The sequence below is a fragment of the Ochotona curzoniae genome, unplaced genomic scaffold, assembly GCF_017591425.1.
Source record: "Ochotona curzoniae isolate NIBS_2020 unplaced genomic scaffold, NIBS_Ocur_1.0 contig_291, whole genome shotgun sequence".
NCBI classification, from domain to species: Eukaryota; Metazoa; Chordata; class Mammalia; order Lagomorpha; family Ochotonidae; genus Ochotona; species Ochotona curzoniae.
In genome coordinates this window covers 15,408,353-15,436,054 of record NW_024465649.1, presented here as the reverse complement: position 1 = coordinate 15,436,054, position 27,702 = coordinate 15,408,353, and the positions used below count along the sequence as shown (strand labels likewise).

The window sequence follows — 27,702 nt, the reverse complement described above, 5'->3', positions numbered from 1 at the left end:
CTTGAATAATTTCAACAATTCATAAATTTGACAGTCTTCATTTAGGCTGCCAACAAATTTGGTAACAAAGGATTAAATGTAGAGCCTCTTGGCTCCCTAGAATGAGATGGCAGTCAACACTTTCTGGACACAACCACTTAATCAGTGAATCTACCTAATTGTAGATCTACATGCAAAAGACAATCTCCTGGCTGAAACAGAGGTACACAGTGAAAACAGGTCACCACCCCTGATATCCCAAGCTAGGAAAACTAGCAAATCACAGCTATTGATAAGCATTCCTTGATCTTAGTGAACCTACAATTATCAATCTTCATTTGCTGTTAACTTGTGGAGGATAGAACTCTGAGATACATTCTAAGGATACAAAGATGAAACCTCAGGTAAGCCTGTGTGAATGCCAGAATAGGGGAAAACAGCTGGACTACTAGAAAGGAAGAAATACCTAGTACTTACATAGGATACTAGAAATACATCTGGGGGCCTGGAAAGCCAAATATTCTACATAAGTAGAAGAAAGAACAAGGTACAGAAAAAGAAGATTCCTGAGTATGCTGCACCGGCCTGGACTGTGCAACTTTCATTGAAGCATTTTATACAAATGGGATATTTTTGCATTAACACATGCTTTTTTAAGGTGGGTATAACAACTTACATCTCTCCTAGGAAAGGTGCTCAGTAACTTGAACTCATCCCATGGAAATCCTTTGGAAGCTACGAAATCAAAGACAATCTGGAGCTTATTGCTGGCCAGGAAACGACGCTCCAGGAATTCGCCACTGGGGGTCCGGATCCGAAGTTTGCTCACAGGCTCAGCATTTTCTTCCTTTGGCTCTGGAGGCAGGGCTTGCTCTAAGGAAAGCCGGATGGCCTAAATAAGAAAAAAACAAAAACGAAAACAGATATTAATGTGCAAAAGATGATCCTCAGGAGGTAGGGAAAGGTGAAAAAAAAAAAAAAGCTACAAGCTACTTCTTTCTAGAACTCATCAAAAAGTCACTGCTCCACTTATTAACCAAGCCAAATGCTCAACAGCAGAATTGTGTTTTTCATTTTCTTAATATTAGCCCAACAAGTAGTTAATTAAAACAAATCCCATCTTGATGACACATATTATTAAACTGACAGGCAACTACATCAAAAAGAAAGGCCATTTTTTAAAACAAAAGGACTTAAATAATTGTGATTAAGGAAATAGATATGAAATACCCAACTGCTTCCTTTCTAGAGTATGAATTAAGTCCTTTCAAAGTGTTTATGAAAGATATACACACACATTTATATTGGAGACATACCAAGTAGAAAAAAACTGAAGAGTTTCTCGAATTTTGGATAATATGTTAATGTTGAAATGGAACATAAAGACTCTGTCTAGGGTGGTGAAAATTTTGAGATAGTGGTGATGGTTGGCCAATATTGTGAAAATAAATACAGGGAATGCCACTGAAACTGCACATTTTAAAATATCAGGTTTTTTGTCTATGTATTTCACCTCAGTAGAAGTTAAAAAATTGGAACAGGAATTGAAATATAAGGTTTACTGGAAGCAGGAGACCATTGTTCTCTTTCCCGCTTTACCACTAACTTGCTATGGTATTTGGTCATCTCAGGATAGCTTTCTGGACCAAACCCTTATTTTACAAAGTGAATATCAGCTCAAAAAGGTCAGATAAATTGTTGAGAGATCTCATGGCTATCATTAGGCCTGAACTCTAGTTTCTTAGCCCTCAATCTAAATTACTGCATACTTTCACTGTAAGGAAGTTAGAAGTTTATTAGAAGGCTGTCGTAGAGGCACTGTAGGTAAAGATGCCACCTGTGATTTTGGCATCCCGTATAGGCACCAACTGATGTCCTGGTTGCTCTACTTCTGACACAACCCCTTGCTACTGTGCCTGGAAAAGCAGAAGATGGTCCAAGAGCTTGGGCCTTTGCCACCCCATGGGAACCCTGAACGAAAAACTCTGGGCTTCTGTCTGGCCAAAGTCTGGCCATTGTGGCCATCTGGAGAGTAAAAAAGGCAGATAGAAGTTCTTTCTCTGTCTTTCCTTTTGTAATTCTGATTTTCAAATAAACAAATATCTATTTTAAAAGTTAATAAGGTATATGAAGTTCCTGCCTGCAATGGAATCTGATAGAAATCCACTAAAATTTTACTTTTCTTTGTCCCTAGCAGTTGGGAAGGTTGTGAGGAAAAGAAGTCTGACATTAATTCGCATGCTTTATTTTAGCTAAAGCCTGGACCCTGGATCTTATCCAGTTCTTCCACATGGGTGGCTGGGATCTAAACAGTTGGGCCTTTACCAAGTGTTTGCATAGTAAGAAGTTGGAATTCAAAGTGGAGCTGGGACTCAAACCCAGGTACTAGAACACAGGATGAGGGTTTGTTTCCTTGTGGTGGCTTCACAGCTGCACCAAACACCTTCTCCTTGCAATGTTTTTAAAACATTTAGCAAGTACTAATGGTCAGCACTTGATCGATGACAAATGCCTAGGATCAATTCTTATGCTGTATGTAACACTGTGATCAACAGATGACAGTTGCTGGAGTTATCGTTGTTATGATTATTACTTTGGATCTACTTTTAAAAGCAAAAGTTAATGTAATATTTCCTGGTTTTTCTCCTATTTTCCTTTTAATCCACGTGTCTATAAGCTTTCTATTTTGACCTTTCCCTTCACAGTATAACAACAGATGCTACATTATTATTTGAACTTAACCAATAATACAAAAGAAGAATAAACAGCAGTAGTTCGTTGCTTCATTCAATATGCAGTTTCTTCTACTCTATGTATGTAGTCTGGGGCTTTCTTCCAGTATATCTTCCTTTAGATATTGCACACCAATTGAATCAATGTAGAAAATAATGAGGACACATTAAGTAAGTCAACAACCCTGGGATTTGAATACCCAACAGATTCACTGGCAAGATGGACAAAAATACACCAGTAGTTTAGTTTCAAACATGATAGTTAAAAATAAAGGCCTTGTATAAGCAAACACTGTTGTAAAAGAATGACACAAAGGGCACCTATTCTCAGACAACAGTCACAGTAAACACCATTTTGTTAAGCTCGGTTTGATTTGCTCAACAGTTTTTTAATTTGAATTAATTTATATTTACAATAAAGTTAGAAATATGGTATAAGTTACAAATATGAACTGATCCCTAGTGTTTCTTTTCCTTTTTTAAACAAAAATTGCATGAATATTTAAGCATTTACACCGGAGGAATTAGAAACAGGGACTCTGATATTTAGGCAGTGACAAAAGACTGTTCATACACAATTTCCTTTTAAACAAAAAGAATAGTAATAATACATTTACATCATTTATAATGATGATCAAAGACTGGCCTAAATACACACCCACCCACACACACAATACATGCACACACACTAGTCTCTGAGTTCTATGAGCACATATTAAATACAGTTAAATAGCTGGTTAACAAGCACTAAATATGTGCTAAAATTGCGTAACTCCATAAATTTTTACTGAGTATGTTCTATGTGTCAAACTTGGTCCTAGATAATGAAAATATTTCATTATCTAGAACAAAAAAGATTATAATTTTTGCCAACACAGACCCTGTATTTTTATAGGATGTGGATTAAATAAAGATTAAGGAAAATTCATAGTTGTCACATAGAAATGAGTACTATGGAATGAGTACAGGAAATGTTGGAGAAGGGAGAGATACAATTTTAAATATTGCAATCCTCAGTATAAAAAAGCCTAAACGAGAGAGGGAGCAACACGGGCATTTTGATTTAGATAGGAGTCACAGAAGATGCTAATATCCTGGCATCTGGTAAGCAACTCAATGTGGCCAGAACAGAATGGGCAAAGGGAAGAGGGCTGGAAGTAGAGGACTAGAAACAAAGTAGACTGGGTGATTAGGTTGTATAATACAGATTCACCCTTTAAAATGCAAACATTCGCTTCCAATCCAGCTTTCTGCTAATGCCTGTGAAAAGTAATGGAGGATGGCCCGAATGCCTGGGCCCTGAACCCATGTGGAAGCTCAAGACCCTGGCCTTGGCCTGGTCAACTCCTGGGCATTGCAGCCATTTGGGGGAAAAAACTAACAAATGGAAGATTCTCTTTGTCCTCCTCTCTCCCTTAACTGCCTTTCTTCTTCTTTTTCTTCTTCTTTTTTTTTTTCTAAAGTCAGATTTACAGAGAGGAGGAGAGTCAGAGAGGAAGATCTTCCGTCTGATGATTTACTCCCCAAGTGACCACAACGGCCGGTACTGTGCCGATCCAAAGCCAGGATCCAGGAACCTACTCCAGGTCTCCCACACGGGTGCAGGGTCCCAGGGCTTTGAGTTGTCCTCAACTGCTTTCCTGGGCCACAAGCAGGGAGCTGGAAGGGAAGTGGAGCTGCCAGGATTAGAACCGGTGCCCAAATGGGATCCTGGTGCGTTCAAGACAAGGACTTAAGCCTCTAGGCCACCGCACCCGGCCCCCATTAACTGCTTTTCAAATCAAAAAAGTATGTATGTTTTAAAAGAGGCCATTCCAAACAGTGTGCATCTATTGTGATGTTATCTTGCATTTCCTTTATGATTAATGATTGTGTTTTGATGCATTTATTTGCTTTCCATGCTTTCTTTGGTAATATATCAGTCCAACTATCTTGTTCATTTTATTTGAAAGGTAGAATGACAGAGAAAGACAGAAAGAGAAAGAGAGAGAGAGAGAGAGAGAGAGAGAACATATGCAAGGGTTGGGGTTGGGCCAGGCCAAAGGCAGGAACCTGAAAATCAGTTGCCCATGTAAGTGGTAGGAGCCCAAGTGTTTGGGCCATTTTCTGCTGCTTTTTCAAGCTTATTAGCAGAAAACTCAATGGATTACCGGCATCACAAACAGATGCTTAATCCACTGCCTCTATTTTGCCCATTTTAAAACTCTGGTGGTTTTCCTTACCTTGGGAGTTCTTTATATATTCTGGATATCAGATATATGATTTTTTCTTTATCCATGGTTTCTGCCTTCAATTTGCTAACAGTCTTTCAAATAGCAAAAGTGTATAATTTTGCTGAAGATTACCTTACAGATTTGTTAATTTATGACTTATGCTTTTAGTTTGACAGCTGAAAATTTTTTGTCAAATTCAAGGTCATGAAGATTTTGTTTTATTTTACAAGTTTAATAGGTTTAAAATTTACATTTATTTCTACGAATTATTCTGAATTAAATCTTCTTGTGATATAAGATTAGAATTAAAGGATATTAAAAGGTGTTGTGTGTGTTAGTATATACATTTTTTAACACAGAGAGAGGGAGCTCACTCCCCAGATATCGACAGTTGTGAAGGCTGAGCCAGGCCTCAGCCAGGACACATGAGCAGCAGCGATCTACCTACTAGGCCATCTTACACTTCTTTCCCCACATTAGCAGAGAGCTAGACTGGGACAGCCAGAACACGAACAGGTACTGATATGGGATGCTGACATCACTGGTGGTGGCTCTACAGCAAAGCCACAATTCAGGCCCCTAAAGGATCTTTTTCACATAGGAATATTTGATTGCTGAAGTATATATTTTTAAGAAAACTACCTTTTATTCATTGACTTATCTTCATATGAAACTGATATTCATACCTAGTGACCCAGCTTTTAGTTTTTCTTTATCATAATGGTCTTATAATAGTTCTACATAAAGAAGCACCAAGGCTTTTTGTCTCTAGGTACCCAGGCAAAATACCCCAATTTATTTATTTTTTACTATTATTTTTTTATTAATTACATTGCATTATATGACATAGTTTCATAGGCTCTGGGATTCCCCCAACCCTTCCCCATACCCTCCCACCATGGTGGATTCCTCCACCTTGTTGCTGTATTATAGTTCACATTCAGTCAAGATTCTTTCATTGTAAGCATATACCAAGCATAGAGTCCAGCATCTTATTGTCCAGATAAATTCAACAGTTTCTTGGGGAGACCATCTCTGGTCTGAAGGCAGAGGTGGCAGAATATCATCCTGATCAATTAAAAGCCCCAACACAACATCAACGACAATTTACAACATTATGGAATTAATTGACATGGTATTGAGTAATCAATATGTTAAAAAAAATGCAAGTTCTTAACTACCTCATTGACATTTCAATTTTAGTTTATATACAGAACTGGCTGCTACACACCTTAAGATGGCTATAGGGTACTATTCAGTATCTAGCAGTTTATAGTGTTGACGCATAATTTTGCTGAACTTGGCAGATTTTAGGATAGTCTAAACTTGGTTATAACTCTAAAAAGGCATATGTCAACAGCAGAAGTGCAGTATAGTTTTAGGAGAAGTGTGCAGAGAAATCTTCAATGTCCTAGTGAGGAGTAACTAGCAAGGTATATATGAATCCATGTTGACCATTTCCTGTCTGGTTCTAAGCTTTCATAGTTGTTCTCTGCCTATCCTAATTTTTTTGTTTGCTTTTGTTCTTTTTTTTTGGGGGGGGGGGCGGTGCTCTTGAGCGAGCCTGATGGTCATTGCAAGAGAGGGTGGGGATCCAAAGTTGGAACTAAGTAAGGACCAGAAAAAGCTCCTCTCTCTAGTCCCGAAGGAAGTTTACTGTTCTTTTGTTTCTGTGGACCACTCAGGGTTCCTGGCTGTTGTTCCGATGACCTTGGATCCTGTGAGGAAGGATTTGGGCTTCTTGCATCCCATGTGGTGTTTTGTTGTAAGGGCTCTACTAGCAAAACAAAGTAGCTTTGTGTGCATTGTTTCCCACTTTTAATTGTCTAGAAATGTGTCCATAGTAACCTAACACTAATCATTGAACTGTGTTCTCAATTTATTTGTATACTGTGTCTCTGTTGCTTTGTTCATGATGGTCCAGCCCATATCCCTCCCTCTGCACTCCATCCAATCCTTTATTCATCTGTTCATCAATTCAGTTCTCTTCCTCTTTAACTGTCAAAGACCTACTAATCCCCAAAGCCTTCTTCGTCTGTAAAGTCTATCATATTGCCATCCTAACCGGAAATCACGTTGATCCATTATGTTCAGTACTTGGTACTACTTCAATGGTTTTTATAATGCATGGTAGCTTTCCTTAGAGTTACCTGGTATTTGTCTAATTTTCTGCACTAGACAGAGAGCTCTTTGAGGGCTGGATGATAACTTACATACATAGTATCAAGAGAACCTGATTTAGTGATCTATACATAGGAGTTACATAAATATTTGTTGAACATTGAATCGAAGATCAGGGATTCAAAACCTCCATATGCAATCTATCAGAAATTCAGGAGTAAAAACAATGTTTAGAAAGCTTGTCATACATGACTAGCTACTTTAGCTATGGGATATTGCTGGGGGCAGTTGTCACCTTATCACACAGCTTCCTCTTTTAAGCTGAACCACAGGAAATACAGTGGTAAGGTCTTAGGGCATCTTCTGAGAGAAAAAACTTTGCCTGATGTTACATACAAAGTGAAACCCGTAGGCTATCATATTTTACTTCGTTTTGAACCAAGAAAAGGATGTGTCTTTAAAATACCAAGTAATTTTGAGGTTCACATTGAGCAAATGTGCAAAAACCTATCATAGGCATTTGGTGTCTCTACTGGATTGCCAGTTGTTAACACATTAATCTTGCTTCTTAATGTATCTTTCTATATTTGGATTTTGCCCTGTCTTCTATATGTTTTCTTTCTTTTCTTACCCCTTAGAATTGTAAGATACTTGAAAATGATTGTAGAAAGAAAAGGTAAATAAATAAATCAGTAGAACAGGAGATTTTTTTTAACATTTGGTTTTCGTTTAAAGCAGCCTTAGACACTAAGCCACAAGCACGCCCCTAGACAGTCTGGCAGTCTTTTGTCTTATCATGACCAAGAAGCTGGTAACTTTCTACATTTTACTGATTTACCCCAACAATTACATCAAAACGAGGACAACTACCAAGGAATTCCATGTGACCAAGATTATTCGAGTATTCAATGCCCCATTTTCTTAAGAATCTTGAAATACCAGAGATAATAAAAATAATAAAACCACCCCTGCCTCTCAATGTAATTATATGGGTTTGAGTTTCCAGTAAGAAGGGAGGCAGTGTTACTGTGAAAAGTCAGGTGACGTGCTTCTGCTCCAGGTTATGTGCTCAACCAGTTTGGTGAGCACAGGCAAACTGTCTAATCTTTCTGGGTCTCAGCTTTTTCAGAAGTTGCACAATATCAGCTTTTCTCTGGTATTTTGGTTTGTAGTACTCAGTGTGCTGAATCATGTCAACTGCTGTCCATGGGAAAAAAAAGGTCAACATTAATTTGGATAAGACTAGATTAAATTAAACATGATATGGCTTTTAGTTGTGACTCAGGTGAGATAATGTGCGGTACCCAACATTATGCAAATGTGCATTTTACAGGAGCAAACCGGTGCGTAAGACCAGATAGTGGTTAGTTTCCAAATGTGATCTTCCCTCCCTCCATGTCCCATCCTCTCACACATTAGCAGCCATAGCATATACTCAGGATGAGAGTAGCCCTTATCAAAAACGACAGGGGCCAGAAAGAAGTGTTTTAGATTCTGAACTTTTTCAGATTTTGGAGGAATTTGCACATACTTAATGTGCTGCCTTGATGATGAGGCCCAAGTCTAATCATGAAATTCACTGCTTTTCATACATATCTTATACCATAACCTTAAGGAAATTTTACACATTCTTTTAGTGTATCTGAATTTTTATTAGTCATGTGGGGGGGTCATATGTGTGGAATTTTCCATTGACATCTAAAAGGATGGAGCTTGGCATTTTGGATTTTGAATTTTACAGAATGCTCAATCTATACTGAGCTTCACTAAAGGGTGCTTTTAGAATATTTCTAAGGTTAGGCTTTATTTACTTTTGGAACAGAGCAAATATGAGAATGATAAATTAGGTAAATCATCAGAGGACAGCATAAAAGCTACCAACCTCTAAATCTGGAACATGCAATTTAATTGTGTCCCCTGGATATTTTAGCAAGCCAGTACAGTCACAGATAACTACTAAGGGAAAGAGCATGTGTGAAAGAGGACTGATGGCACAAGAATCCTAGGATCTTTAACTATTTCTTGAAGCAGTTTAGAGGATAGGGACAAATCTCTACTTCATTTAAAGTTTTGTGAAATTGTAAATGACTCATGTAGACGCTTACAACAAATGGTCATATGCTGGAATAGAATTTGAGAACAAGTATAAACTTTGCAGTCATAAAGATCTAAGTGATCATTTCAGCTGTTCTCATTTCTACATGTATGGCTCAAATAGTACAGTTTTCTTACTTGTAAAGAGAAATCACTACTATTAAAGTCTGTTTTAATGGTTAACAAACTTGCATAGAGAAAGTAGAAAATCTATGACACAGAAGATAATAATTCCATCTTTTAAAGACTATGAACTCCTGAAGAGCATGATCCAAGTCTGAATCACCATTTTAGGTACACAGTAGTATTTGAAGAATGTTTGCAAAGTGAGTAAATGAAAACTTTCCTATATTGATATGGATGTGATACACAAAAATATCATCCAAGTTAAATGGATCTCCTGTATTTAGAAACTGATCATGAGATGATTTAGCAGTAAAAATATTTTCTAGCAGGTAAAGCCTGGGTAAGGGATAGAAAAGCACAGTATCTTCTATTTTTTTTTTAAAGATTTATTCTTTATTATTTTTTTATTGGAAAGGCGGATATACAGAGAGGAGAGACAGAGAGGAAGATCTTCCGTCCGATGATTCACTCCCCAAGTGAGCACAACGGGCCGATACTATGCCGATCCGAAGCCAGGAGCCCCTTCCGGGTTTCCCACGCGGGTGCAGGGTCCCAAAGCTTTGGGCCGTCCTTGACTGCTTTCCCAGGCCACAGGCAGGGAGCTGGAAGGGAAGCGGGGCTGCCAGGATTAGAACCGGCGCCCATATGGGATCCCGGGTGTGCAAGGCGAGGACCTTTAACCACTTGCGCCACCTCGCCGGGCCCAGTATCTTCTATTTTTTATGAAAGTTTCTTTTTTTAAATTATCTGAAAGGCAGAGTTACTGGGGTAGGAGATGAGGAGAGTTGTCTCCCACATGTTGGTTCATTCCCCAAAGGCTGGAATGGCTGGACCAGTCTAAACCCTGGACCAAAAACCTCTTCTGGTTCAAAATGGCAGGGTACAATGAACCAGGATGTGGGCTATCCTCTGCCACATTCCCAGGCACATTAGCAGGGAGCCGGGTCAAAGTGGAACAGCTAGAACCCAAACAAACAACCATTAGGATGCCAGCACTACAGGCAGTCACTTTATCATAGCACTAGCTCCTGATCTTTAGAATGAGATAGTATTCAAGAAGGATGGAAAGTATTTCTCAGCCAACAAAAGGGCAGCAGAACTGAAAAGAATAGAAAACCACAAATCTAGTATAAGATTAAATTTCCTAAGAATTTCATATAGTAGAACTGAATGTTTCTTGTAAGGAAAGGTTTGATCTTCCACCTTCAAATGAGTTTAGGCGAAAAGTAAGAAATAAGTTGCAAGAAACATTAAAACTCAACCTCAGTACTGAATACAGTGGAAATGAACCCAGTTTTTAAATTTTTTTTTTTTCTGAAAATTATACCCTACCTCACGTTCCTCTTCTTGTTCTTTGCGGATCTGCTCCAAACGAAACTGTTCTGCCATCTCTCTCTCATGAGCTTCCCTCTGTTGATAAAATAGAATGGGAGCAGGCAGTCAGTACTTGATTACCTCAAAAAAGAAAAAGCAAAGGAAGAAAAAGAAAGAAAAGAAAATGAGCTTGCTACATTCAAAGCGTTTACTCTCAATAGAATCTAGAAGTACACCAGGGTAATGGAAATGTTTTTTTTCTTTTTAAAGATTTATTTATTTATTGGAAAGTCAGAGATACAGAGAGGAAGATCTTCCGTCCAATGATTCACTCCCCAAGTGAGTGCAATGGTTGATGTTATGCCAATCCGAAGCCAGGATCCAGGAACCTCCTCCAGGTCTCCCACGCAGGTGCAGGGTCCCAAAGCTTTGGGCTGTCCTTGACTGCTTTCCCAGGCCACAATCAGGGAGCTGGATGGGAAGCAGGGCTGCTGGGATTAGAACCAGCGCCCATATGGGATCCGGTGCGTTCAAGGCGAGAACTTTAGCCGCTAAGCCACGCAAACACTTTTGATTGCTCTAGATAATGTGGTATTCAAGACTTTGAGGATCTTTTTTTTCTCCTGGCCTATTCTGCTCTTTTTCTGCAGCTAAAATCAATTCACTTCAGCTCTATCTACCCTTATACTGTGTGCTCCTTGGTCTTTACTTACATCACTACTTCTTCCCTCCTCTAAATTTCCACTAAATTACAACTTCCTGGCTTTCCCAAAGAGCTGGAACAAAATTCTTCCTTGAAACTCCTACTTACTAAAATGACACAGAACTCAGTGCTGCCCTCACAATGCTTTGGATCCTTGCTTTACGTTACAACTGCCTGTGTTCTTCACTCCCTCTACCATTCTGTGACTCTCCCTTTGAGAGGAGACTGGTGTATTTAAATTTCCAACTTCCTCAACACCCAACACAGAAGCAGGTCCTCAAGATGCACTAACCAATGGTTCTCAACTTTGCACATTAAAGTCACCTAATCAACCTTTCGAAAAATTGCTATGGGTTCTATCACAACAAACAAAATAGATACCAGGTTTGTTCATTTTTGTTTTAATTTTTAATGATTTTTGACAAATTTTATTTTCTCAAAATGAACTACGCTTTGAAAACAATAGACAGAATTATCTTACGATTAATGGAATCTAGCTCTCTACCTTGCAAACTCAATAGTTTTAGGGATCAAAGTGATAAAAGGGTTGGTACTGAAATAATGAAAGATGTCTAAGTTTGAATTTTTTTTATCCCAGAAGCAACTCGGCCAAACCTACCTTTGCTCTGTCAGCCTCTAGTGAAAGGCGATAGGCTTCATCTTGCTCTCTCTTAACATTTTCTCTGGCTTCACGTTCATCCTGAAAAGAAGATTCGAACTTATTGGTGATTTAAAAAATTTCCTATGTGAATTTATGATCAAATAAAGAGCCTATAGCTGGCAAGTAAGTAACTCAATAAGTCAATATGATATATAGTGAACTAGTTTGAATCCTGGCTGTACTACTTAGAATCTGTGACTCTGTGTAAGTTATTTAATCTCTCTAGATCTCAGTTTCCTCAACTGGGAAAGAGGAATATTTGTCAGTATGGTTATTGCCAAAAAGAAATGCAACAAAATGTAAACTGCAGAGAGACACTTGATTAGATGAGGACAATGGGCAACCATATCAGCATCAAACCATAACCAGTTGTAATCCTGTGAGAAAGCTCCCGGAATTCAGGGAAAAGATCCAGAAGCAGCTGATATGAAAATCCACGGATACAGGAACTCCCTAATCCCCAAGTTTAGGTAATAGATCAAAGGAAGGTGCCTGCTAGAAGAGGACATTGTTTACTGATTGATGCCCTTCTCCTGCTGGCATGTAAAGCACATTCTGTCTCAGACCCTCTGTCTTCAGAAGTCTTTTGCTGTTAATGAACTGAGGCTATTGACCATCAGTCAACAGTCCATGAGTATGGTTATTGGCTCCAGGCACCAAGTCCCTCGCTGCTGGAGAGCGAACAATAAACTATCTAGCAAAGCATCTGGCACTTATTTATTAGTTCTTTCTTTCCTTCTGATAAACTTTGAAACTGTCAATTTTGGGACAAATATTTAACAGCGTTTGTAAGACTGAGAAATAATACCCTGATCAGTCTACAAGGAGGCTAAAAGTAAATACCCTGGTAACCTCACTCCACACAGTACACCACTGAGGCTTTGATCATCAAATGAACCCACTACAGCTATTACACCCACGCAGTGTGAATAACAGAAGTTACCTAAGTTGAAAAATGTTTGGAGTGAGTTTATACGTATTTAATAAATACTATTCCTGCCTGTATCAGTATAGGTTCCTCTTTTGGTCATATATGTTTTTAGGGTGACCTGTACAATCACATATTTGACATTTTGTGACCAATAAAACATAAGAGTTCTTTTTTTTAAAATAAATTTCCTATGACTACATTTCTTAAATAATAATAATAAAAATATTTACTTATTAGGAAGGCAGAGACAGAGAAAGGGAGAAATATTCCAAATACTGCTTCACCCCCTACAGAGTCAAGGCTATGCCAGGTTGAGGCCAGGAACTTTATTCTGTTTTCTAATATGTGTGGCAGGAACCATTTGAGCCATCTTCCACTGCCTTCTCAGACACAATGCCACGAAGCAAAGCAGCTGAGATTCAAACCAGAGCTCCTACATTGGATTCTGACAGATCAAGTGGTTGCATAAGTTGCTCTGCCACAACACTGTCCCACATATGGAGTAACTTTATATTTCCTATTTGTCTCTGCACTTTACCATATACTTATTTAAGGTAGAGTGTATGTTTAACATTCTCTTCAGAGTTCTCCCTGGTATCCACTCAAGATTAGCATTCTCCTGAAAGCTAATATTCCTTCTCATTTCCAAAAGCACTGGTTTAAACAGTACTAATTCGCAATTTTAAAACAAAACATTAGGAAAAATTAGATATTGTTTGTCTGAATCTATTATCCATAATGAAAGGGAACTGATATGTGGGGACAAAAGATTAGGGGTCCTAAATTTAATCTGAGAAACCACTTAGATTCCAACATAGTTTGAACGCTTCATGTGTCATGTAGCATCACACATGAATAAAAATGGATTTAAAAAGCTTATTGGAGAGACCTGTGCTGTGCTGCAGCAGGTTAAAGCTGTTGCCTGTGATGCGGGCTTCCTCCATCAGTGCCAGCTTGCAATTAGTTGCTTTACTTCGGACCTGACTCCCTGTTTTCTGGGAAAAGCAATCGAAGATGGCCCAAGTACATGGGCCCTGGTCACCCATATGGGAGACCTGGAAGAAGTTTCTGGTCCTGGTTTTAGTCTAGTCTAGTTCTGGTCACTGTGGCCATCTGGGGAATGAACACAAGGATGGAAGTTTGATTCCTCTCTCTCCCTGTAGCCCTTTCAACAAATAAGTATTTTTTAAAAAGCATATTGGGCACTTATGTTTAGCAATTGCTTGATATTTTAAAGACACATAAGCATTTCTTTTTTTTTTTTTAAGATCTTATTTTTATTTGAAAGGCAGATTTACAGATAGGAGACGCAAAAAGCTCTTCCAAGCACTGGTTCACTCCCCAATTGGCCGCAAAGGCCAGTGCTGAGCTGATCTGCAGCTAGGAGTCAAGAACTCACTTTGGTAGGGTTCCAAGGCCTTGGACCATCCTCAATTGCTTTCCCAGGCTGTAAGCAGCGAGTTGGATGGTAAGTGGGGCTGCCAAGATATGAACTGGTGCCATATAGGATGTTAGCACCATATGGCAGAGGATTAGCCTGATATGCCACTGTGCTGGTTCCCGAAGCATTTTTTTAAAAATATAATTTCATTTAATTCCAACTGGCTATCTGTCATTAGATATAGTGAGGGTTAACTAAGACTAGATAAAACAGGCTGATAAGGTGAATTTTGCCTCTTTCCATTTACATTTGCCTAATTCATTACTCTGTAAATTCTTTCCCCCGCTCAGAACACATGTTTGTACAGAGTGGCCATTTACTAGTTTATTTGGCTATAGGTGTTTTATATTCGATGTGTACTTTGTTTTTCAAGTAACTGAGGAGATGTAACAGATAAGCAGACCTGTGCTCAAGCTCTAACTCTTTCAACAACAAACTATGCACTCTTGGCAAATAATACCTCCTTTTTAGTCATCTGTTCAAGGACTCTGAGGCTCTTGTGCTTTTGTGGATTAAGATTACATTTCCAAATCAATATATCCTTAGAATATAACTGATAAATTATGATGTAACCTTACCTTTCTATTTTTGAAATGAACTTTTTTTTTAGATTTGAAAATTGAAATGACAAACAGAGGAAGGGAATCAGAGAAAGAGGGAGAGGGAGAGAAAGAGAAAGAGAGATCTTCTATCCTTTTGTACACTCCCCAAATGACCACAACAGCCAAACCAGACCAGGCTGAAGCCAGGAGGCTGGAACTTCACTGGGGTCTCCAGCATGGTAACAGGGACCCAAGTACATGAGCCATCACCTTGTTTCCAGGGTCTGCATTAGTAGGAGGTGGAAACAAGGAGTAGAGCGGATATTTGAACTGAGGTTCTTCATTACATGATGTAGGTGTGTCAGCCACTATGACAAATGCCCACTCTGAGAAATGTTTAAAATGCTTAAATTTAATGACTTTCCTGACTTTACTCCATTAAATTTGTTTACAGGTTAGGTTTACCTCCCAACATTCTGGATTTTTGCTTTAAAGCATTTATCCAACTGCAATTATTGTATAATTATTTAATATGGGATTCCCCCATGATACTGTATAGTTCCATATCTTATGCAATGCCTAACCTTTGAGAGGTATTTAATAAGGCCATGTTGAATAAATGAGTACACTTTCCAGGCATAAAATACCTAATTGTTTGCAGTAAAAATCAAGAAGGAAAAAGATAAAGCTTATTCACAAAGTAGCCCCATGTGAATCAAGGCAATTACTGGCTAGGCAGGTATGACCTGTTACGACATTATGTACATACAATAAAGGGACAAGCTATCACAGGTGGAAGCCCTCTGAGCACAAATACAGTACATAACAAAAGTATTCTAAGTAAACAGCTCTATTTCAAAACAGACTGTGGCAGATGTGAAAGGGCATTCAATTTAGGGACCTCTGCCAAAAATTGTGGCACCTGTTGAAATAGGATTTCCTGAACCAATTAATCTCCTTCCTTTACTGCCCTTATTTTTTTTTCCTGTCTTCCTTTTTTCTTTCCTCTCACAGTCATTAGGTACTAATTTTGTATTAGGCAGCATATTTGTGCAAATGATACACAGAAAAGGCACTATTAATTATGGGAAGACATAGATAACCATGCTTCGAATACTTTCCCAAAATTATTTTTTAAAATATTCTACTTATTTGAAAGAGAGAATTACAGAGAGAGAGAGAGAGAGAGAGAGAGAGCGAGCGAGCAATCTTCCATCTACTGGTTCACTCCCCAAATGGCCACAAAAGCTGAAGCTACGCCAGCAGCAAGCCAAGAGCCAGGAACCTCTTCTGGGTTTCCCACATGAGTCCAGGAGCCCAAGCATTTGGGCCATCCTTTGCTTCTTTCCCAGACACATGTTCAGGGAGCTGGATCAGACATGGAGTAGTTGCCACATGATCACTGTGTGATGCCAGCACTGCAGCTGGCAGCTTTACCAGTTGTACAGTGCTGTACTACTTTCATACCAGTTTAGAGGGTCTACTGACCTACTGCTAAAAGTTCACAGTGCTTGGGTTTTACATTATTGTTTTTTTTTCTTTTGTTTCTTGAATAATGCTGTTCTTTTTTCCTGGAACATTTCCTGTTCTATCAACCACTCAAGATCATATTGCATATTTTAAAAAATAAGTTGTCTGGGAACAGGCTTGTGTCCCATACTAGAACACCTCAGTTTGATTCCCAGCTCTGGAGCCTGACTCCAGACCTGGGAGGCAATGGTGATGGCTCAAGTAACCAAAAAGAAGATTTGGCCTTGCATTCCTGGCTCCTAGCTTCGGCTTTAAGCCAGTCTCAGATATGGCCAAAGGAGTCCTATTGGAGCTGAAGAAACTAAAATCATAGGAGGGCAACTGATTTGCATAACTCCATCCTAACCAAAAATTTTCATTTGCAGGATACTAGCCATTGCAATCCATGCTACACTCATTAGTATATTTGTCTCATTGCTCCCTAACTGAAAGTCTCCTATATTTATTTGGTATTTGTAGGATGAATGAATGGAATTTCAAGTGCTTAATGTGTATATCAATAGTTCTTAGCCTTAACTATTCCTTACATGATTTTTTTTTAAAGATTTATTTTTATTATTATTTTTTTTTATTGGAAAGGTGGATATACAGAGAGGAGAGACAGAGAGGAAGATCTTCCGTCCGATGATTCACTCCCCAAGTGAGTGCAACGGGCCGATCCTATGCCGATCTGAAGCCAGGAGCCTCTTCCGGGTCTCCCACGCGGGTGCAGGTTCCCAAAGCTTTGGGCCATCCTCGACTGCTTTCCCAGGCCACAGGTAGGGAGCTGGAAGGGAAGCGGGGCTGACGGGATTAGAACCAGCGCACATGTGGGATCCCAGGCGTGCAAGGCGAGGACCTTTAACCACTTGCGCCACCTCGCCGGGCCCCTTACATGATTTTTTAAACATATTTTCAATTCTGAAGGTTACAACAAGCTGTTAAAAAGTGCTGAAATTAGAATTTAAAACTAGTCATTCTCATCGTTAAGCCCTATATATTTTCCCTCACACTGGCACAAGATACAATTCAGTATAGTCCTATATCAATACCCATTGAATCAGATTTCAATGTGAGCTGCTAAAAGCAATAGAAAAATTTCATGGGTTTTCATATTGTTTCTAAATCTGTAACTTAAATGATCCAAGTATCATCAAGAGGCAAACAGAATTGTGAAAAATATAAGCATTATTAAAAATAGTAGCAGGACTTTTTTTTAAGATCTATTTACTTCTATTGGAAAGGCAGATGTGAAGAGTGAAGGAGAAACAGAAAGATCTTCCATCTGCTGGTTCATTCCCTAAGTAGCCACAATGGCCAGAGCTGAGCTAATCCAAAGTCAGAGCTTCTTCTGGGTCTCCCATGTAAGGTCCTAAGGCTTTGGGCCATCCTCGACTGCTTTCCCAGGCCACATGCAGGGAGCTGGATGGGAAGTGGAGTAGCCAGGATACAAACCGGCACCCATATGGGATCCCAGACATGCAAAGTATGGACTTGAGCCACTAGGCTACTACTCCAGGCCCAGTAGTATACTTTTATAAAACCATTTCTTGATTACAGCAAACACTGGATCCCCTGTCATAATTACTTGTATCATTTCTTCTTAAGATTTCAGAGGATGGCTGTGGATAGCCCTTCATCAGTAAGGTGACTTTTACATTAATGTGAAGTTAATTGTGACTGCTAGATTTGAGTTCTCAGTTGAAGATCAAATCTCAAGTTACAGATTCAAAGGAAAAAATGAGCCCAGAACTGAGTGACTTAGGGTCAAACACTGAGGATAGCCAACACAAAGCAGGTTCTCTAAGAAGACAGCAATGAAATGCAAGCTTAACTGAGGATGTTCATTGCCATTTCCAGTTAAAACAGAGCAAACAGAATAAGCAATTCAGTGAGGACTGAAACTGTCCATTCTCATCTTTATACATTTGGTTTCATTAACTGAAAATGATGATGATGACAGACATGGACAAGGTTATATGAAGGTGCAAAATGACAACCTTTGCACTGGAGACTAGGGCGCATCAGTATGCCAGTGAATTAAGTGAATCTGCAGGGTTTGTATCAGTGACTGACAGAAATGGAGTCTCTCACATCTACACATTTTACAGTCATCATAGTGCTCCCGTTGTGCAAGACTGCACTGTGCTTGTCCCACATGCTTTCAGCCCACTCAAACACCTAGGTTAGCTGACCAGTATGGAGGTCTGTTATTGTCCCGTCCAGCAGGACAGTCAACGGGGGTCACAACCACCTAGGAGAGATTGGGGGACAAGAGACACAAAGAATGGACAGCAAGACAGGATGTCTGATCAAGATGTCAGTTTATTGATTTTAATTGAGGGTTTTTATACTTTTCAGTAACTAAGGCTCAGGGAGGAAAGGAGAAACTAGGAAGCAAGCCATGGTCTCCAGACCGATTGTTCTTGAGCAGCCACCATATCAACCATAGTAACCAACATATCAACAATAGCATAGGTAATCAGTAACAAGATGTCGGCAGGTGCAGCATAAATCACATTCTGAAACAGTTGCTAGAAACAATTGAAGCTAAGTGTGTGATTAGTTTCATAACTTCTTTCCCAAGCTTCTAGCCAACTGGGGGTTTTCCACTGGCCCATAGTTCTATATTCAAGATGGCTTTAGTGTGGCTACGGTACACGGCTTCTGACATGTTATAAAACGTTAGAAGCCAAATATTTTCACTCTCTTGCATAGAGTACATAATGAGCTAATTAGAAAAAGACAACATTGTAACTTGCTTTCCTGTGTTTTCTAAAATTAGCACTTATTAAAAATGTTAAAGTGCACATTCTAAATATCTCTTAAACAAAACAGTGTTAAAGTTCCTAGGCAGTGGTGGCACAACATTGTGAACACACTAAATGCCACCTAAGACTGATGAGTGTGTACTGTATGACTTAGTTTTCCATAAAATTCTAGAAAATGCATAAAATCTACACTGACAGAAAGATCCATGGGTGCATGGGACTCTGTTGGCAGAGGCTGCAGGGAGAAATGACAGGGCAGCATGAGGACACCTTTCAGAGTTCACGGCTGTCTACATTTGTCAACTTTACATTTTAGAGAGATGAAGCTTATTGTATGCCAATTGTACCTTTACAAAGTAAATATAGCTTTACAAAATAAATGACCAGTAACAAGAACAACAAAAGGGAGACTTAATGCAAAAAATATAATGTGGAGAGATAATAATTTTGAAATTTCTTGTATAGATTAAGTAGCCAAGAACCATTTCAAATAGTAGTTTCTAAACTAAACAAACAAAATACATTGGTTGGGGTCATTACTGTGACCAGAGCTAATTCTTGGTTCTGCTGAACATATGATAAGAGCCTGAGTGACTGCACTGTAGGAATAGAAGTAAGACTTTGCTAACTCAAGGCTGCTTGAAGGACAAGTAGCATCAAAGTCAATTTGAAGTTAGTGAGAAATGCAAACTTCTGGGACCTAAACCAGCCTGAATGAATCAGAAACTGAACACTGCCACAATGTCCAGGTGACCCCTTGCCTGCACTTGACAACCTCTAAAACACACTGCTCCAAAATACTGCAGCCGACCTACAGATCTTATGAAAATGAGTATCTTTGACTAAAAGTAACGTTAATCCTAATTATTAAATAACAAGTAGAATAAGGAAAATGAAAGTAATACATGTGATATTTTAAAAGTGAAATTTAGCTGGGATGTGATTTTTGCATTCAGGATAGCTGTAAAAAGGGAAAGGGACTCTACATTAGTACAGACTGAGGTCTCATTTCCTAAGCAGCCAGGCAGCAGTTTGGAAGACTTGCATTTCATTTTGAATAGAGACATGTAAATTTCTCACACAGGAACATGTTCACTGAGCGTATGTACTACGAGCAGGGCAACAGAGATGAACAAACATGAACGAACTTCCTCTCCAATACGCAGCCCTGTGACATGGTCGCAGTCTAGTTATGGGCTCTGGAGATTTTCATGGAGCGTGTGTATCAGCATGCTTACATGCAACAGAGACATGATGTGACGGTCTCTGATAAAATCTACGACTCTAGTCAGGAATCCTTCTTGCAAGCCTTTAGATGAGAGAAGGAGGACACCTACTTTGGTTACACCTCATTATACTATGATCTTCTGGGCCAAAGCTGGCCTGTGGTCTGTTTCAGCAAATACAGTTTTATTGACATATGGCTACGCTTATTCATTTAGGTATTGTCTACAGCTGCTTTGGTGCTATAAGAACAGAGCTGAGTAGTTATGACAGTAAATATATAGTCCCTAATGCCTAAAATAGTTACTATCTGGCCCTTTAAAGAAAAACTTTATCTTTAAAAACATTATCAATGTTGGTCTCAGTCTTTAAACTTTCAACTTACTAAGTAGGAAATAAAAGCTTAACGTGACTTGAGCTTTATGAATAGTGTCAAGAAAAGGTCAAATTACAAAGCAACTAATTCATCCATTACTCGTACCTCCCCCCCTCAGTCAAATCAGAAGGTATGATTTAGCTGACATTAGTAGGAAAGACTGAAAAGTCACAGGTCTCTTAGAATATAAAGAAGAGAAAGTTTTTGATTACCCCAGCTGTAGGCAACTGCCTAGTTTGCATTTGCAAACAGTGAGTATCTGGGTAAACTGAGACTCTAAGGTGGACTATGTCAGCCAGTGGAGCTTTGGAAGGATCTCCTCAACCTTGGAGCAGTGAAATTCACACATCTTAGAATTATCAAAACCACTTAGGCATGTTCCACATCGGGGACTCTGGAATTGCATTGGTTGGCTGTCCCCCCCCATCCCTGGATACTGATGTGGTTGGGTTGCTGGAAGCCTCTCCCATTCTCTCCTGACTTTCCCCAGATACAGGAAGGAAAAAGGAGATTGGGGGCAGTTGTCCCTTCTACTTTCCCCGATTCCAGGACCCTCCCCACCCTAATTGGCTGTCTACATGGGTATACATCCTTAAGTATGTAAATATAATAAAATATACTAAATTTTAAAAAACAAATTGATTAAAGATATGAATGCAGAAAAACAAAGATTTCTAATTGTGTAGGGAAAGAGGCAGGATAATCGCCAATTCTAGACATGTTTGAGAAGAACCACCTCTTTGTCAGCTTTTTGTTCTGAATTACCCTGCATTTGGTTTAGTGTCATGCAATGATTTTGTCCCACATCTACTAAGAGCAAAGCAGTGGGATACATATAATGAACAAAGAAAGATGTTAAATTATCCCCACTTTAAAAAGTACTTTCAGTTTATCTTAACAACAACAAAAAACAGAATATAAAAAAGGAACAAAAAATTTTCCCCTCAATTTTTATGGAGATTTTGTAGTTATATACTGCTGTTACCAAATTATAGAAAGGAAAGCATCATTAAAGATCACATTTCTAAAATGCAAAGTGTATCTCAACACTCCTTTCTGACAGTCAGTCAAACATATCTTTCAGGTTCAGCGTAAGTGCAACCTCTAGGTATTTAGAACTACTCACACCTCCCTCGGTACTGGGGTGAACCGCTTCATTTTTGTGCTCTACAGATTTATGATATGTTACTATAATATATTTGCATATTTTTCTCTCACTAGACTGTGAGTACTTACAGGACATGGATATTGTCTTATTAGTCTCTGGATTTTGAGCATAAGAAGATATACAGTTGACACTTGATAAATAAAAGTGATGATTAACATTTGGTGACTATGTCAAATTCTCTTTCAATCACTTTATATACTATCTCATTGATTCTTCATATACATTGAGAGAGAGAAAAGAGGACTATACATATGAGAGCAATCTCAGAAGTATTAATATCCTTTATACACTAGCCTAGCAAGATAGCCCAGTGGCTTAAGTCCTTGTGTGGCATGCGCTGGGATCCATATAGACACTGGTTCTAATCCCGGTAACCCCACTTCCCATTCAGCTCTCTGCTTGTGACCTGGGAAAGCAGTTCGGGACAGCCCAAGGTCTTAGGACCCTGTACCCATGTGGGAGACCCAGGACAGGCTCCAGACTCCTGCCTTCAGGTCAGCTCAGCTCTGGCCAGTGTGGCCACTTAGGGAGTAAATCTGAGGATGAAAATCTTCCTCTCAGTAGATCTGACTTTCTGATAAAAAAAAAATTTAAAAACTTAAAAAATATATTCTTTACACACTAAATGCTCCTTTTGGACTTTCTTCTTACTGGCATTATTGCCATTACCCCTATCTTGGGTTCTGAGATTTCTAAGACAGCTTGAGAAAAATGTTCAAAGGCAGGAAAGAGAATGAGATAATAGATCTACTGAGAAAATGTATCTTCTTGTTCAGGGTGCCAGATTATTCTTAGACTATGCTCCATAAAATAAGCTGCACAGCTTATATGTTTCTTTTTAGGGGAATCTCTGTGATGACTCCTGGGTACAGAGCCTAGCACAGAGTAGCTATTAAATAAGTACGGATTGAATTGAAGTGGAAGATAATTAACTAAATATTGTGTTTAAAGCCAAACTGATAATTATATTTTCCAAGTAATTGGCTGGTATGAGACTAGACGGAGGAGAGACTACAATAGTTTAAATTAAAATTTTTTGTGAGTCATTATTTATTATCAAGGAAGGATGGGGAGGGGAAAAAAGGAGGGAGAAAACAAGAGGGAGAGAAAGGGGCAGAGAAGAGGAGAGAGGAGAGCAAACAAGAAAAAGCAAAGGAGAGAGAATATTTGAGAAATTTTCCATCTACTGGCTCATTTCCCAGATGCCCACACACAGCCAGTGCTGGGCCAGGCCAAACCCAAGAGTACATAATTATATCTGGGTCTCCCATGTAGGACAGGGTGGCAGGTGGCCGAGCATTTGAGTCTTCATCTGCTGCCTCCTGGATGTGTTAACAGGGAGCTACATTGGGATTAGAGTAGCTGGGACTTGAACTGGTACTCTAGTAAGGGATGTGGGCATGTGGGCATCCCTATGTCCTAAACTATTGTTTCACTCAACACACACACATATGTTTTAAGATTTAGTTATTTATCTGAAAGGCAGAATTGTAGAAATAGAGGGACAGGCAGAGAGAAAGAGCTTTCCATCTGCTACTCTATTCACTACATGTCTTTGGCCATCTGCCGCTGCCTTTTCAGGCACGTTAGCAGAGAGCTGGATCAGAAGTGGAGCATCTGGGTCTTAAATTCCTGGGGATACTGGTATTGCTGCTGATGTCTTTACTTGCTTTGTCACAGTGTCAGCCTCTTCAACTATTCTTAAGGGGATTAATTAATAAGGCATCAGAAATCTGCAAGAATCGATTTCACTTTCATTTTTAATTTGGAAGGTAAACTTTTTTTTTTCCCTTTCTAATCATAATGGAATCAGAATTCAGACATTTTAGATCTTATTTTTAAAATTCGCCTAGGACATGGGGCACCGGTAATGTGATCAAACAATCCATTTAAGTGGTATTTGATATTTTTCAAGTAACAGAATTAGATATTTCTCTAAAAAAGTAAACAATTAGCAAGGAGGATACAGAAATAATATGTAATGTCATTAGTAATTTGGGAAATAAAAACCCACACCACACTGATATACTTGTACCCAATCAAATGGCTAATTTTTCTTTTAAAGGAAAATTACAGGCCCTGGTGAAGATGTGGACAGATTGTATCCCATGTACATTTCTAGATAAAATGTAAAAAGGGCAGCCAGCCACTACAGAAAAGTTTGGTGAATGCGCAAAGGCATAAGCGCAGAATTAACTGTATGACTCAATAATTCCACTACTAGGTAGGTATAAAAAAAAAATAAACACAGGGACTGAAACAGGTATTCATACAGAAATATTCACTATACATTATTCACAGTAGCGAAGAGATGGAAACAGTCCAAAAGTCCATCAAAGATGAACAAAGAAACCAAACATGGTATGTTCATTGAATGGATATAATGCAGTCATAAAAAGAATAAGGTACATGCCATGCTATACCATGCGTGAATCTTGAAAACATTACACCAGATGAAAAAAGCTAGACACACACTGCATATGTTCATATACTAACTACAACACAAATGTAGACACAGAAAGTAAATTAGTGCTGTCAGGGATTGTATATAGGCAGGAGGGGAAAAGCAAGTGACTGATGAATATAATGAAAGTGTTCAAAACTAGACAGATGTGATAAGTTGTACAACATTTTGAACTTGTGAAGTATAATCATAATTTTAAAATGGTTAATATTTTATATGCATTTCATCTAACAAAGCATCAAAATTACAGAAGCAGGTCATGAGTGCAGCTGGCTGGGTAACTACAAAGCCAAGAACCAAACAACAAAGAGAGAAGGAACACTTCCATCCATTATACTTCCATTATTTATACTCTGAAAGTATAAATGACGAGGGCACTGTTTGAAAAGATGCATTAAACAGGCAGTGAGATGAAGCCTCATGGAATTGGCTTCAGGGTGTACTACGGCTGGGTCTTTGATTTTCCAGCCAGGGGCATGAATCCTAGTACTTATTCCATCCTGGTGGCAGAACAGCAGAGAGAGGCTTCAGAGACAGACTCGGTGTGAGTTCTGGGTTTGCCATTTACATTTTACGGACTGGGGACGGTTTCTTGACACCTTTAAATACTGATCAGTTTTATCTTGAAAATAGGAAAAGTACCACTTAGCTGGATTAATTCAAGGATAAATTAAAACGATGAACATATATCAGCTGGCGTAGTAACTGGGGTTATAGCATATAATACTGATATTAATCCTCTTTTTGAATTAGGATTTTGCACTTAAATTGTAAAAATATTTTATCTGTTCATTCCTTTATTTATTTGGAAGGCAGAGTTAGAGAAAGAAAGATAAACGAGGAGACTGAGGGAGTCTTTCATCTACTGGTTCACTTCCAAACGGTCACAATGGCTGGGGCTGGGCAGGGCTGAAGCCAGTTGCTGGGAGGTTCCTCTGGGTCTTTTAAGTGGCAGAGGTGCAAGCACATGGGCCATCATCTGCTGCTTGCCAGGCACAGTAGCAAGGAGCTGGGTCAGAAGAATGGCTGGCACTCAGATATAGGATGCAAAAATTTTCAGTGGAAGCTTAATCTGTAGTACTGCAACCTGCCCTTCCTACATTTATGTGTATGTACACACACACACACACACACACACACACACACACACACACATGCATGTGCTTTAATCATATAAAGTTTTATGTCAGGATTTACTAAGCACTTTCACATGTGCTAACAAAATCAATTAACCTGGCCAGAAGGGACTTTTATCCCTATTTCAAGATGAGGAAACAGACTCAGTATGAGGTAAGTGATTTTCCCGGGTCGCACAGCCTGTTAGAATGCAGGCTTTCTGGTGCCTCATGTAGAGCTCTCTCAACGACATCATTTTCCTGGAACCTATACCCTCCACTCTGCTTCTCCATCTCCCTGTGTTTCCCCTTCCAAACACACAGCTGGTGTGGAGGATAGTCACAGAGTCATTTTTCTGGATGTAAAGCAGAAACTTACTCTACTTTTCAAATGAACTGAATAAGAAAAACAGGTGGGCTTAGTTCATTAATTACCAATGGACTATCCTTAAAGAGCCTGATGACAAGGAAAGGTTGTTTACCCCCACCTTTGTATTATCCCGCAATTGTCATCTATTCACACATGAAATTCTTTCTTCATACCTCAAATAGATTAAGGAGATTTTCCCTTGTCTCTGTTCTTTGTCCTAAGGACCTGGCATTTGGTGGATTCTTAAGAAGGAAAAACAAAACAAAAACACACCAGTGAGGGAGAATTTGCCTGCACAAACACGTGTTTTGTAAGTTTGCATCTGAGGAACTGATTTGTCTGTAAAGTCATCAATGAACTGTTGGGGCTTCAAAACAGTGAAATAACAATTACGAGAAACCTGATATTTAACATTCTTCTTCAGGGGGTTATGCGTTATATAAAAATTGAGTTAAATCTTAAAGTAACTGGTTATTTTGAAAACTCGTGTTAGCAATTTTTAAATAGAGAAATTTCAGAAGAGTTTATGTAACACTATGAAAACAGAGATGAACTCACAAGTACTAAGTAACTTGTTAGTCCTGAGATCCTCTTGCTTTGCTAGAATGTCTCTGGAATTTCCGGCTGAGGTGTTTAGAAAAGATTCTTTCCCATCTGGATTGAAGAAGTATGTGGGGTGAGTTGAAAAGCTGGATTTAGGACTTGTCTGCTAATTTCTTTAGTGGCAACATTTCAAAATGAGTGGAAACATTTCAAATGATGACTGCTGTCTCAATGTGTCTGATTTATAGGAAAGTGGCACAAACTGAGTTTCTGCTAAAGGCTAAATAAATCCAGAGACAAACTCTACAAATCTTCCTGGAAATTTCCATGTTTTTAAAACAAGATCTCAGTTTGAACCAAATCATAGATAATATCTCCCCCTGTATGTATCCCTTCCTGTCTCTCTCTCTCTCTCTCTCTCACACACACACACACACACACACACAAACACTTACTTAAATATTTATTTGAAGTTAGAGTTGCAGAGAGAAGGAGACAGAGAATTGCATCCAATGGTTCATTTCCCAAATTGCTGTAGTGATGGGAAGCCAAGTGAGGCTGAAGTCAGCAGCAGCCGGGGCTTCACCTGGGTCTCCCACATGGGTAGCAACAGCCCACTTGTGAAGACTTAGTCTTCACAATCTTATTAACTTGGTATTAATAGAAGTATCTGTGGTACACAACGATTCAGTGTCGTCCCCCCCCCCCCAAAGTTATAACAGCTGCTAGGTGATGAGTTACAATTTAAATTCAGAAATGTGGCTTGAAAGCCCTTGATCTCACTCCTATAGCTGTCTCTGAGACAGTAGGAACTCTTGGAGAAGACCCTCTTTCCCTGACTCCATGTCTAATTCAAACCAACTCTCTAGACTCCTCCAGCCTCCCTACACATCTTCCTCTCCTCAACTTTGTCACACGCTGCTTGTACGTACACTCTGTCTCCCCATTTTGAAATTGATTTTTCTCTAATTATTTAGGTACTGATGTTTTAGTGCTAGAGATAAACAGCAAGCTCCTTGAGGAGCAAACTGTGCTACCTTGTATATCTTGGTGTGAGCTTGTCACATAGCAGGCACTGCAAGCATTTTTCTCAGATTGAAATACAGAACAAATATTTTACTGGATTAATTGTGTTCAGGCTAAAGAAAAGGCATTTGAGTAGGTGATGAGTAGTCTTTTGAGAGTGAAGAGCGAGTGTCAGAGATCCAACCACTTGAGCCATCATCACTGTCTCTGGTTGTGCAACAGTAGCAAGATGGTATGGGAGAAGAGCCAGGACTTGAAGCCAGGCACTCTGATGCAGGC

General features: G+C 39.1%; 1 protein-coding gene across 1 annotated transcript in view; it reads right to left on the bottom strand.

Annotated features, from left to right (window-relative positions):
- Positions 1 to 27,702, bottom strand: part of FAF1 (Fas associated factor 1) — a 387,496-nt gene that overhangs the window by 36,205 nt on the left and 323,589 nt on the right. The window contains exons 16-18 of the mRNA XM_040978567.1: positions 11,902 to 11,982; positions 10,598 to 10,675; positions 656 to 871 (exon numbers count right to left, since the gene is read on the bottom strand). Of these exons, the coding sequence (XP_040834501.1) occupies positions 656 to 871; positions 10,598 to 10,675; positions 11,902 to 11,982 (375 nt within the window). The remainder of the gene's footprint in view (positions 1 to 655; positions 872 to 10,597; positions 10,676 to 11,901; positions 11,983 to 27,702) is intronic.